This window comes from Pseudoliparis swirei, chromosome 8 (assembly GCF_029220125.1).
Source record: "Pseudoliparis swirei isolate HS2019 ecotype Mariana Trench chromosome 8, NWPU_hadal_v1, whole genome shotgun sequence".
Lineage (NCBI taxonomy): Eukaryota > Metazoa > Chordata > Actinopteri > Perciformes > Liparidae > Pseudoliparis > Pseudoliparis swirei.
The window spans coordinates 5,382,395-5,396,942 of NC_079395.1; the positions used below are offsets into that span (position 1 = coordinate 5,382,395).

Here is a 14,548-nt window from a genome sequence, read left to right on the forward strand (position 1 = left end):
TACACATCTCTATTTATTTTATGGCTGTTGGCAAGGAGAGGGCCTTCACAAGGCCTCCACGTTTGGAAATTAATACAGTAAATTCCTATTAATAGGAAGTTTCCTGGAGAGAACGATGTAATCCGGTGACAACTTCAAGGGTAAAAGAGAAAAGAAATGTCAGAGGAAACTTCTATTAAATATTATTTCTCACAGCTCAGCTGACCACAGATGGAACGACGAGGTTGTGTGTGTGTGTGTGTGTGTGTTGCGTTGTCGTACCTCTGCGTCCTGTAACATGTGAGCTTTGCTGAAGTTGACCGGGATGGGCCCGTCCCAGCTGTCTCTCTCGCACAGCGGCTGGTAGAAGGCGGGGCTTATGAGCACGCTCCCGCCTTTGGCCCCGGCGGCCTCGCAGAGCGACAGCGGCTCGTCCGAAGGCGTCCTGGCCGCCGCCGCCACGTTGACGTTGTCCTTGGACTTCTTCATGCTCAAGTCCAGGGTGCCGTTCTCATCCACCTCGATGAGCATGTCCTAGAGGGGCGGAGAGTGTTTTTTTTATTATTGAATCGCTTCATACCCGGAAAAAAACCAACATGCTGTCGAAGGGTACAACAAACAAAGCACGTGTGGCATATTATGGCAGGCATGTTTTTTTCGTGCGGTAACATACGAAAAACAAATGAATCAGGGGATAAAAATAGAAGTTATTTTCTCATTACACTGAAAGGGAGTGTAAACAAAGCGGCGCGATGGTGAACTTGAACCCGACGACGTTTCTGAAAAATGACTTTAAAACGCAGACAAACAAACGCGTTTAAATAAGACGTACAGTGGTTATCGCACACCAGACAAAGTACCGAACTGAGCCGGCGTTAATTCTGCTGAACGCAGGGAAAAAATAATAATCACGGGTGTGTAGTTTTTCCCAGTGACAGCTGTGTCATCCGTTTTCTAGGACACACAAAACCATGATGGCAGCTGGGGGGAGGGGGGGTTGGTGGTTTTAGGTCATATTATTATAGCAAAAATTAAAAAGCTTAATGTGGCATAAGTTTCCCCGCTGACAGATGTGTTTGTCGTTTTTTGTGCGCGTGCTGAAACGCAATAGCGTGATGACTTATGGCAGTTTTTTTTTTTATGGCATTAAAAGTTTTTTACCTCATTAAATGCAGACATCCGTTCCCATAAACGAAACCAATTATTCGAGGAATATGTTTCATTAAACTCTATGTATCATTATTTATTTTCTCTTTGAAACAAAAGGGGGGAGCTTTTCAAATTAATTAAAGGGGATGATTTGCATGAACATTGGATGTGGCCGTCCACCTAAATTATCCGTCCATTGGATGATGTGTGCGCCTCAAGAACAACACTGTGTACAACTAACGGTTGTGCAACACGTTGTCTTTTTTTTACGAACATTTAACATTTAACTTTTAACAAAAAGTCCTGATTATTATTTCTTATATTTTTCAAGTAGTGATTTCAGCATCTAACATTTACTTTGTCTTGTTTTACGAAGATTTGAACATCCTTTTAACAAAAAACTTAACTCTGATTCTTTTCATTTTTTTTTCAAGTAATAAATCAAGCATCTCACATTTATAAAGAATGTGCAACACTTTTTATTTTTTTCACTAAGATTTGAACGTCCTTTAAAAAAAAAAAACTTAAAACTCAGGATTATTATTTCTTTTATTTCTCAAGTAATGATTCCAGCATCTCACATTTATAAAGGATATGCAACACTTTTGTATTTTTTCTACTCAGATTTTAACGTCCTTTTTATAACAAAAAAAACTTAAAACTCAGGATTATGATTCCTATTATTTTTCAAGTAATGATTCCAGCATCTCACATTTTTAAATAAGTACAAAACAGCTTGCGTTCACACTTTAAAGGCCAGCTACGTGGTGCTTTTTTGTGCGCGACATCTCAACACATAATATACATATGCAGATAAGGTAAAGCATCCGACGACATATAACACTCTAAATATGGCCTCCCTTTATATCTCTTTTTTTTTCAGACTTGAAAGCTGTTCTTTATTTTGTACGTCTCTGAGACAACTCAGCTGTAAACGAGAACAGATGATTAACTTACGAACACTGTTTTATTCATTCAGTGGGCTGGTACCTGGGCCGGGGCCACATTCTCATCTCAACAAGCTGGGAGACGACGATCTGTGCTGTGTAGGTGTGGAAACCTTGAATCATCTCGGGTATGTAACCCACAGAATGCGATCAATATTAATCATGAAGTTTGGAGAAGGAAAAAGAAAAGAAAGGCGAACACAATGGCGCGTCGGGAGATTTAGCGACAGCAGAAGAGATTTCGGACCCCGCGAACACGTCCAAGAACACTTCTCCGATGTTAACTCCTTTTTAGCTAATTGGCTTAATCCCTAAAAAATGCTTTTTAAACGCTATCTGGTGTAGACACACAGCCTATCCCGGATCATGTCACTAAGCGAAATCATCCTCTGCCATCTGCGGCGGGCGAGATGCAGATTCAGACGGCGGTTCAGAGTTTTACGTGCCAGCTGATGTCGAAACGAAACACGGTGCCGCATGTTTTGTTCTTAAAAAAATTGTTGAATCCGCGTAATTGGTAAAGAAGGCCGATTTGCGTTTCTTCGTTTGATGCGGTTTCGGAAATATTCATTTGTGTACATTAAAGCTTTACGGAGAAGAAGAAGAGGAAAAAAAAGCTCCTTGTGCTTCTGCCACCGGAGCGCCGAGCTTCCCTCTGCCAACGCTCCGCCTTTTGAAGTCTTCCCTCTTTACACACTCCTTTAAAAATGACCACATTAAAGACCTTTCCAAGTGGTCTAATTTGATTACCTTTGTGGAGGTTTCCAAAGGCCGCCCGGCGACAGCCTCCATGTTCTTCCGGTAGCGGGTGGAGAGGTTGAGGATGGCGGCCGTTGTCGCGGCGGCCTGGAGACCGTCTTCTTTTCTGAATTGACTCGGCGGGCTGCGCTGACCGGAGGCGGGCACGCCGCCACCGGGGGCGCCGAGGAAGGCGTGGTACTGCTGAGGTGCTGAAGGAGACAGATAATTAGCGAGCGTTGGCGTCACAGAGACACGCCGGGCGCCGCTCCATGAACTCGACGGCACGCGGAAAAACATGGCGGAGGATCCATGTCTTTTATTTATTCATTTAAACCTTTATTTAACCAGGTGGGATTAAAAATGTCTTTTTGGAGGGCGACCTGGACGAGTTACAAACAAAAAACACACAGAGCAAGACGAGCTAAAAGAAAGTAAAAGTTACCGAGTTTATTTGAGGTAACGTTGACATTTTTGGGAACCTGCCTCCGTTTCCTTAATTTTATATTTAAAAGCAGAACGTGCACACAGAAACATAATGGTTCTTAAATGGTTCTTTAAAAGGCTTTGTGGTAACCATTTTTTTCCATTTGAGGAACCTTTATAGGTTTTTTGAAGAACTCTTTAAGGAAATGGTTCTTTAGAACCCTGGTTTGAAAGGTTCTTTGTGGAACCAGAAATGGTGCCTTAAATAACCATTTTGTTAAAGGTTCTTTGAGACCCCTTTATAGGTTCTTTGAATAACTATTTAAGGAAATGGTTCTGAAAATAACCTTGTTTTGAAAGGTTCTTTATGGAACCACAAATGGTGCCTTAAAGAACCATTTTGTTAAAGGTTCTTTGAGACCCCTTTATAGGTTCTTTGAATAACTATTTAAGGAAATGGTTCTGAAAAGAACCTTGTTTTTAAAGGTTCTTTATGGAACCACAAATGGTGCCTTAAAGAACCATTTTGTTAAAGGTTCTTTGAGACACCTCTATAGGTTCTTTAAAGAATTATTAAAGGAAGTGATTCTTTATAGAACCTTGTTTTGAAAGGTTATTTACGGAACCAGAAATGGGGCCTTAAAGAACCATTTTTTGAAGGTTCTTTGAGACACCTTCATAGGTTCTCTGAAGAACTCTTTAAGGAAATGGTCCTCTCAAGAACCCTGGTTTGAAAGGTTCTTTGTAGAACTAAAAATGGCTCTTCTATGGCATCACTCTGAAGAACCATATTCGGTTCCAGATGGCGCCTTCATTGTTCTGCGTGTGGGGTCAGTTCTTTGAAACCAAAACAATCGATGTAATCTGTGACACGTGATAAACTTCACGTGTATATCTGTGATACACATTTTAGGGCTGAAAGAAAAGAAGAAGAAAAAAAGATATTTGCCTTCAGTAACATGTCGGCTTCTTTTTTTCTCCTTCTTCTTCTTTCTTTTCTTTTCTTTTTGCCTCTAAACAAAACACATACAAAAACTTACAATCGGGGAAGTGCGGCATGTCCTGGTCCTGCTCGGGCCCCATCAGAGGCTGCTTGCCGAACACCTGCGCGTCAAAGCTGGCGTAGTCAAAGCGGATCCTGCTGAACTTGTCCAAGTCTTTCGTGAGGCTCGTCTTCAAGGCTGCTACTGGGTGAGAGAGCCGGTAGTTCAACTGGTTCATCTCGAAGTTCTTCATCAAGCCGATGGCTCTACCAGGAGGAAGAAAAAGATTTAACATTCATCGTGCGAACATGTGAAATGACAAGTGCCCGGAATAAGCTCACATTCAGCGGTATTAAGTAAAGACGTTGTTGCGGAGGGGAAGCCAGTGCTTTAGGACACGTGGTCTGGGATCTGATGCGTGTTGTCGATCCACAGCCAGGCTGCCAGACTAATTAATATAGCAGGAGTGGGCATCCTGCCCGCGATATATCCACAGGGAACAAAGAGTTCTGCTCTTTTCTCATCTCGCAGAGAGAGGAACTCACAGGACCGGCAGCCATGGCTGATGTCTGCCTGGAAAAGCTCAAAATAGCCCGTGTGTTCTTCTGGGATCAGCGAATACAGAAACACCCTCGCGCCCCGCAACAATAAGACTGGTTATCACGCTTTTTGTTGTTGTTGTTTTTTGTGTTGGTGCACAACCTCTGGTTCCGCTGGATGTGCTTTCTGGACGCTCGTTGTAATTATTGTGCCGCACAGCGCCGCTGCTCTTCGCCATGTTGGTGCCCTGAGCATAACTCCTTCATGACGCCCCCCCCCCCTGAGATAGGAAAGGGCACCCACTGCGAGCGGGGGGGGGGGGGGGGGAACGGACGGACGGACGTATCTATCTACCGTCTATCGTAATTAAATACATCTCTTGTTCTGCCTGTTTTGTGACATACATGCCTAAAAGGTGCCTAATATTTCTATACTGATATAATATCGGCATTATAATTATGATACACTACTGTTCAAAAGTTTGGGTCACTTAGAAATGTCTTTATTTTTCAAAGAAAAGCACCGTTTTTTCAATAAAGATAACATTAATCAGAAATACACTCTCTACATTGTTAAAGGGTACCTGTAGCCCAAAACAACAACGTGCTACATCCATTAGGCGCATCAAATAAATCATATTTTCCCCGTCGCTATTGTCAACAAGTCACGCATAGCCCGAGGCTTTACATTTCTTTGTCAACATTCCGAGTCCGTGAACGCTTCAGGGCGCAGCCATTTTGCTAGTTATTTACTCATGTCAAAGCTAACTATGACGTAGAGTCGTTGAAAGGAATTCAGCCCATCCGGAGCCACTTCTACACGCGTTGCTTCTTGGGATAGATCGGTGGCCTCAAGAATTACACAATCTATATCAGGGGTGCTCAATATGTCGATCGCGGCGACCTGCCAGTCGATCGCGGCGTAGTATTGGTAGATCGCATGACATAAAAAAATATTGGCCCGCCCCCCTGTCACTTTCTCTATAGCGCCACATTACAGCAGCAGCACGTCATTTCTGTCTCTACGTGTTGCGTTGACAGTCCTCTGCCCGCCGTCTCGTGCGCCGCGGAGCTCCCGACACCGGTTTGCGCGCATCGGGACGGACGGAGCAAAGAAAAAGTCACTAGCACCCCCGAACATGTCGGCCGATCATTGCATCAATGAAAGACATCTCCAGCGCTGGCTTATGCGCGATGTAGCTATCAAGCTCACTCTTTTGTGTGAAGCAGATGAGGTCTAATGACACTATATCATCGGACATAAGTTCGTGTTCTTTACAACAAATGCACTCTGTCTGTTTTTTGTGGCACACATTTCCCACAACTGCACCAAACGTCCGCCGACTTGCGTGCACGGTCCGCACGGTGAAGCATCTGGACCGGCGGTCCTTCGGCATCAACTTCATCAGAATCATCGCTGTCACAATTAACTAAATGGGGATAGTCTGCTTTTAAAGGTTCAAACAAGTATCCAGTTGCTGAATCTGACAATCTTTCATCGTCCATATTTCGCCCGTTTTCTTTATTATGTTCAAGTTCTCAGCATTTGTTTGCGAGCGCTCGACGTTGTTTACATTGGTTTCTGAACACATCCGCTGTGGCTGGCTGTCGATCTATCAACGATGTGACGTCACACCACCGGCGCCATATTCAAGCACCAGTGCAATGAAGCTTGTCGGAGTTGAGGGACTTTGAACAGCCTAAACTACGTATTGTTATTGAATACTGGACCGTCAGTGCATGAATAACCTTTAGAAACACATTATCTTTTGATCTGGCTACACATTCGCAATCTCAACAGGTACCCTTTAATGTGGTAAATGACTATTCTAGGTGGAAACATCTGGTTTCTAATGAAATATCTCCATAGGTGTAAAGAGGCCCATTTCCATCAACCATCACTCCAGTGTTCTAATGGTACATTGTGTTTGCTAATCGCCTTAGAAGACTAATATCTGATTAGAAAACCCTTGTGCAATTATGTTAGCACAGCTGAAAACAGTTATGCTGGTGATATAAGCTATACAACTGGCCTTCCTTTGAGCTTGAAGTTTGAAGAACAAAATTAATACTTAAAATATTAATCATTATTTCTAACCTTGTCAATGTCTTGACTATATTTTATATTCATTTGATAAATAAAAGTATGATTTTTCATGGAAGACACAAAATTGTCTGGGTGACCCCAAACCGTGTAACTATGATGATTTTTTTGTTTGTTGGTGAGATTAAAAATGTCTTTTTGGAGGGCGACCTGGACAAGTCACAAACCAAAAACACACAGAACAAGACGAGTAATAGAAAGAAAAAGTTAAGAGACGTAGCCGAGTTTATTTGAGGTAACGTTGACAGTTTTGGGAACCTGCCTCCATTTTCTGAATTTTATATTTAAAAGCAGAACGTGCACGCAAAAAAATAATGGTTCTTTAAAAGGCTTTGTGTTTTTTTTTCCATTTGCCTATTTTTTGGGGCCCCCTCAGGACCCGGGGCCCTAGTGCGACCGCGCGGACGGCGGCAGTGGATAATCCCCGAGCGGCGTCTGGCAGGTGCGGCGTACCTCGGGGAGCGGTCGGGGGTCTGTCTGCATTTCAGGCTCTCGTCTTGAGGTTTGGAGACTTTGACGGCGGCGGCGATCGGGCAGCCGGAGAGACTGGAGAGAAACACACGAGGCCGGTGATGTCACCGCTCTACAGACAGCTGTTCATCACGGGGCTCTTCTTCTTCGCTTTATTTGATACGGGTCACAAACACGTCTCTGTGAATGTGCCAGAGTTATGAGCCGAGAGGCTGTTTTTCATCTGTGTCGTCCCGAGATGTCATAAAACAAAGTTAAAAACACAAGATTACATCAATACAATGTTTGTTCAAGAGCTTTTCAACAGGTGAGAAGAGTGAATAAACTCTGAGACGTTGTCAAGAGGGGCAGCAAGAAGACGTTAATGATGAGAGACGGGAGAACGACGAGAAGATGGACAGAATAAAAAATCATGACAGACACAGGACAAGAAGCAGAGGAAATAAAATATATAACAGGAGACAGACAGGTAAACAACAACAACAACAACAAAAGACATGCAGGTGGAGTGAATGGTCGACCAGCAAAGTCAAGACAGACAGAGACCTGACAACAGACAACAACAGACAGACAGAGACCTGACAACAGACAGGCAGTCAACAACAGTCAACAACAGACAGACAGAGACCTGACAACAGACAGGCAGTCAACAACAGACAGGCAGAGACCTGACAACAGACAGGCAGTCAACAACAGACAGGCAGAGACCTGACAACAGACAGACAGTCAACAACAGACAACAACAGACAGACAGAGACCTGACAACAGACAGACATATACCTGACAACAGACAGACAGACAACAACAGACAGAGACCTGACAACAGGCAGATAGTCAACAACAGACAACAACGGACAGACAGAGACCTGACAACAGACAGACAGTCAACAACAGACAGACAGAGACCTGACAACAGACAGACAGTCAACAACAGACAGACAGAGACCTGACAACAGACAGATAGTCAACAACAGACAACAACGGACAGACAGAGACCTGACAACAGACAGACAGAGACCTGACAACAGACAGACAGACAGAGACCTGACAACAGGCAGACAGACAGAGACCTGACAACCGACAGATAGTCAACAACAGACAACAACGGACAGACAGAGACCTGACAACAGGCAGTCAACAACAGACAGACAGAGACCTGACAACAGGCAGACAGACAGAGACCTGACAACAGACATACAGTCAACAACAGACAGACAGAGACCTGACAACAGACAGACAGTCAACAACAGGCAGACAGAGACCTGACAACAGGCAGACAGACAGAGACCTGACAACAGACAGATAGTCAACAACAGACAGACAGAGACCTGACAACAGGCAGACAGAGACCTGACAGCAGACAGTCAACAACAGACAGACAGAGACCTGACAACAGACATACAGTCAACAACAGACAGACAGAGACCTGACAACAGACAGACAGTCAACAACAGACAGACAGAGACCTGACAACAGACAGACAGGCAGAGACCTGACAACAGACAGACAGGCAGACACCTGACAACAGACAGACAGACAGAGACCTGACAACAGACATACAGTCAACAACAGACAGACAGAGACCTGACAACAGACAGACAGATACCTGACAACAGACAGACAGGCAGATACCTGACAACAGACAGACAGGCAGACACCTGACAACAGACAGACAGACAGAGACCTGACAACAGACAACAACAGACTGGGTGCCGGTACCTCCGGTGGGTGCTACGGTTGCTGTTGACATGGCCTCTTCCTGTGCATCCGGGTGTGGGGCACTTGAGGACGTTCTCATGCATGGCCAGGACTGAATGGGTGGAGGAGCACAGAGAGAGAGAGAGAGAGGGGGGGGGGGGGGTGAGAAATAATCCAACATGGAAGACAGAGTCAAGCTGGAAGATTATAAGATGCTAAATACAAATATATGCAGAGCGTTTTGGAAATAAAAACAAATACACGTTCACATATTTAAAGGTTGATTTATGCGAGTTGGTACATTAGTGCCTATAGAGAGCAAAGATCCTACAGAAACAGAAGGGGGGGGGGGATGTGTGGGGGGGGGGGGTGCACAAGGCTTTGTGAGGAACGCTGTCATGTGCCTGGAATGTAAATAGCTTAGTGCAAAGAGGAGCGTCACAAGACAGCCGCTTATATTCTTCAGAACCGGCGCGGCGTGGATTTAAAGGTCCGCTCTGGATCCTTAGAAACTTCATTTCTCTACATGTTCTCCAATTAGTTTGTCGGAGTTGTCTATTTATTTTTTTAATGCTGCGTTAGCTAGGCCTTTGATTTGCAAATACTGCCTCCGCACGAAGAGCACGCGCTTTTTTGAAAAAGTTAATTACTTTTTTTCTTCTTTTTTTTATGTTCCTTTTGTAACATTACTGTTTAATGTCGAATGTTTGTGGAGTTGTATTGAATCGGCAATGTGAGGGGTGAAAAGAAAGAAGAAGAAAAAATAATTCAATATTCACACATTACAGCACATTAAGAGAAAGAGAAGAAAATACTTAATCCTGAGTTTATTTGAAAAGTTTCATGCACATCTTTTGAATTGAACTAAATGCACAAGCAGGTCTTTCTTGTTTCTTGTGCTAAGAGGATTTCAATTACCGCGACTGGCGGTTTTTCACACGTACAAATCGCTCCGTTATGTGAAAGTGCTCGTGTGACTTACTCTCTGGAGGAACTCTGACTTTGTGAGGACACCCAGACAAACTCCGGTGGTGCGGGTAAAGGCCGGTCACGTGACCGGTGCCGTCGCAGCCGGGGGTCGGACACTTGATGTCCTTTTTATCTGTGCGTGGAGAATCTGCAGATGCAGGAAAAAAACAAACAAGTTTCCCAATAAATAGATGAATAACAACCGCTGTACCGCTGCCTTAACAGAGCAAACCCCTCCCGTCTTTAAGCGTGTTCTATCAAGAAATGTAGAAAAAAGTGAAATAGACACTTAATGCACTTTCAACAGATTGAAATATCATGCAAAGTAGACACTTTTCTTTTCCTCTCGCAAAATGCATCTATTAATCTGCCATTTTAGTTAAAGGCTGCAGTTCAACATTCACTTCTTAATGCCCCCATCCATCGAAAGATTACATCTGGGATTACACATTTAGCTCCAGTGATTTGAAGAATCAGAGGGAAACATGAGAGGTACTTTAGGAGGATTTAAGACTTATGGTTACGGTTAAATATCCAGTTGATTCCTATCAAAATCCAATATTCTGAGTAGCAGCAACTCCATCAGAAAATGTTATTCTTCTTTATTTTAGTCTGTTTATTTATTACTTCTCTTGTTACCAAAAAGTACATAAGAGGATTTCCTCTCTCTGAATCCCCCTCCCTCTCCTCCTCTCATGCTTTTTGCTTCTTGATGTGTTTTTTTTGTTGAGTGCCCAATCATCCGAATCACAAGTGGCCTGTCTGATATACGCCGGAAGAGAAAGACACCTTCGTGTTACCGGATCCTTCCCATAACGACTCGCTGTGTCTTTAAAATAATCCGACGCGGTCTTCCCCTCCGTGTCGTTTACCTTTTCCTCCGTGATAGTTGAGTCTGCTGTCCATGTCCATCATCCTGTGCTGCCTCCTCTCGTTGGTCATCTGCTCCATGAGGAACCGGTCCATCTCCCGGTAGGCGTGGTGCAGGACCTGCCTCTGCTCCGTCTGCAGGGCGATGGCCTGCTCCAACAGGCTGAAGTTCACCCTCCCTCGGCCCATGTCCGGGCCTCTTTCGTGGAGGCCCAGAGCCCAGCCGTCCAGCCGAGGCGGGGGCCTCTCCGCCTCCGCCTCCCCATCGCTGTCCTCCTCCTCCTCCTCCTCCTCCTCCTGCGGCGGTCTGTACCTCAGAGCCTCGGCCTGAAGAACGCTCGCCCTGCCCATCGGGCCGCCCGGCTCTAAGCGAGGCTCCTCCTTCACGGGGCCGCTCCGGCCCGAGAGGTCCTCGGAGGCCGCGGCGGGGCTCCGGTGGGAGGCCAGAGGCTCCCACTCGGCCTCCCTCGGGTCTTCGTAGGGACTCCGCGGCGACGACGCGCCGCTCATCCCGTCTCGACTTCGGTCTTCTCTTTCATCGTTAAGGAGCTCCTCTTCCTCGCCGTCTTCGTCCATCGGAGGCTCGGACGCGTCCGGCTCGCACCGGGGAGAGCCGTCTGACGTGACTTCGGACCATCCCAGAGAATCGCCGGACTTCGCTGCGCCGCCGCGGCAGACATTTTTGTAGGCGACTCCGTCGATTGCACATAAGTTCTCATCTGGAAGAACAAGAATATTCGTTGTTATTGTCCGTGTTTTCGAGACCTCACAGACGTGTGGTTTCGTGACCCCCTCGATCGCACATCAACTGTACGTCAAAGACAATCTTCTCCAAATCCATTTAAAGGTTTTAGATTTTTGTTACTTTTCTACAAATATCATCTTGAGGAAAAAAAACATGTTTTTCTATAATCTCGAGGATTTAGAGGAACACGTGTTGCGACAACAAGCAATTCCTCAAGTATATAAAAAAAAATCAAATCATATATGACCCTTCAGTCTGCTCGTGGAACATGAAACCTGGAGATGAGGAACACATTTTTTTAGTTTTCTTGTGTCTCCAATTGGAGCGGCAACCCGAGATAGATTTAGGACAAGATTATGGAGGGATTTACTGTGCGGAGGGAAACATTTTTCTTTTTTTCTTTTTCATTAAGTACGTGTCGTTATAAGTGCAAAAACCGAGCAGCAACGCGTTGTCATCTGCACAGAAAAAAACACAGCGTTGTTGTTTCTGGAGACGTAAACAAGAAAAGTGAAGAGGATTCCTCCAAACACAGATGGAGGGAAACCACAAACGGGAAGATCAAAGAGAGAACATCTCTGGTCGCCGCGGATACACGGGACGAACCGACGCCGATTTAGGTTACATAAAAAAACGATAAGACGCGACGGCGCCCACGGTAATGAGCGGCAGCGCTTAGCGAACACGATCCAACGTCGCAGAAGAATGCGAGCGATTACATAACGTTTGATAGAAAGGTGTATCGCGAAGTCCACTGAAGTTTCTTTCAGAAAATAACTTGAGGAGCTTGAAATAAATGTTTGAAAAACAGCTTCAAGATGAAATGAAAATCGGAAATGTCGATATATATATGAACAGGTTGCTTTTTATTCGTTTGTATAGATGCTTTAAACTCTGAGAAAGTAGTTATGTGGATCTGTTTCTGTTATTATAATAACAGAATATTAACGTCCCATAATAAACCATTAAAATGCGAGAAATAATTGGCAGATAATTGAATTGTTTTCGGAAAAAAATGACAGTTCTTTTGGAGGAGGACTTTTAAAACCCTGGTGGGTGCGATGGGATACATAGTGTGAGACACGCAGCAGCATCATTCCAGATTAATGAAATACACATGCGTTTCTTCCTAAATTTCACACTAATTAGTCATTTCATATATAATCTCTTTTTTCTCTGGCTTATTTCGCTGAGTGCTCTCAATTAATTTGCCTTTGACCTTTTTACGCCGGCTATCTTTTAGCATAAATCCAGAAATCCCCGGTCACGTGTGCAGAAAGCCACAAGATGGTGTGGATGTGAAAGCCTGATCAGTGGAGAGCACACACACACACACACACACACACACACTCACACACAGGGTTATGGGTGATCCTAAGTGCATCTGAAACAACACTTTGTTAACATCGCTGATTATATGAAGTCATGGTCAGTGATTAACAATGGGAAGCTATCGTCTGGATTGATTCAACAAAATCTCTCTTGATCCCCCAAAAGCGTTGAAACTTCTGCTCGATTAAGGCTCTTTGGGTTTCTCCTTTCAGAGCTGGACCGTGGGCCCAGATCCTCTTCAGTGGCCGGACACCAGATATTCGATAGAGATATTTGAGATGATAGATGGATGGATTGTTAAGGATGATACAGATACATTATTATTATTATAACTTAATCCTCGCCAAAAGAGCTGTAACAAAATATGTGGCACTAATAATAATAAAAACGACAAACTGCTATTTTGTAACTGTATAGACGTGTCGATAGATGCAACTGGCCGATGATGATTTGATGCATTTTGTGACATTGGAGTAAAAGACTATATAAAAAAAGAGGTGTATTTTTTAAAAACACAACCCTGGTGAATGGAAGATTAAAGCCAGTTGCACGTATTTACATTTATGAGTCGAGCAACAAGGGTTTTGTTTTTCATCCAGATGGACTCCGCGGCCTGACACAGCCGCATACACTAGCACACAGGCCTACACACACATACACACACACACACACACACACACATACACACACATACATACGAGCACAGAGACACAGAAGTGCGGTTTTTTAAAAAAAAGGAAAAGGGATGGAGGAAAAAAACTTGGATCCCTCCGGTGGTTTGTGTGTTGGAACAGGTGAACAGTCTGTACTCCAGGAGAGCCATTACCAGCACTCTGCAGCGGGGCTGCAGTTGGCTGGAGTTGAACGCAGTGTGGCTCGACCAAACGAGAGGCTTATTTTTCTCCCTTTTTTGTTAAGATGCAGATATAACCAGCTTCCAGCGAGCAAAAACAAATAAATAATTCTTCCTGCCTCCAATCCACTCGTCCAATTTTGTGTTTTTTTTCTTCTTTTTTCGCTAGAAAATAGCCCCCCAAATCTGACAATAACAGCAAAATATGTTCTGAAATTGTTGACAGATACACATGTTCATCTGACACTCTTCAGACTTTGTCTTGTTTATTCTGGCAGCACTTATAGTCGTAGAGCCGGTCCACTGAATATCAGGTTCGGGGAAAAAAGAGAATATACAGGTACAGCTGTCAATCAAACGGCGGCGGATGAAAAGAAAACATCTCTAGAATCCACGACAAAAGGAAAAACTGATGATGCACTTTGAATTACTCCGATAATTGTAATGTAATATGAACCCAGGAAACAAATACATTCCATTTCCAATGAATCCACACAATTCACTGAGCTACTCTCCTGGCCCATTTAACTACACACATGTGTACTATAATGAGCTGTAGACATTATGCCTAATTATGTATTAGACTGTGTTAGAGGGCCTAACAAAAGCTTTTGAAAGGGACAATTACGTTTGTTGCTTAGTTACATCGTTAAAAATATACCAAATCAGTGCAGATTATAGTGGGCGAGAATGCACATGTACACCACAAACGTTGTTGCCAAAATGCACACAATTTCGATTCATC

At 44.1% G+C, this 14,548-nt stretch overlaps 1 protein-coding gene across 7 annotated transcripts in view; it reads right to left on the bottom strand.

The window, feature by feature from the left end:
* Positions 1-14,548, bottom strand: part of st18 (ST18 C2H2C-type zinc finger transcription factor) — a 46,495-nt gene that overhangs the window by 7,187 nt on the left and 24,760 nt on the right. For all 7 annotated transcript variants that reach the window (XM_056421703.1, XM_056421702.1, XM_056421700.1 and 4 more), the window contains 7 exons: positions 10,876-11,592; positions 10,017-10,151; positions 9,056-9,146; positions 7,319-7,411; positions 4,280-4,488; positions 2,826-3,025; positions 262-513 (listed from right to left, as the gene is read on the bottom strand). In XM_056421703.1, coding sequence (XP_056277678.1) covers positions 262-513; positions 2,826-3,025; positions 4,280-4,488; positions 7,319-7,411; positions 9,056-9,146; positions 10,017-10,151; positions 10,876-11,592 — 1,697 coding nt within the window. The remainder of the gene's footprint in view (positions 1-261; positions 514-2,825; positions 3,026-4,279; positions 4,489-7,318; positions 7,412-9,055; positions 9,147-10,016; positions 10,152-10,875; positions 11,593-14,548) is intronic.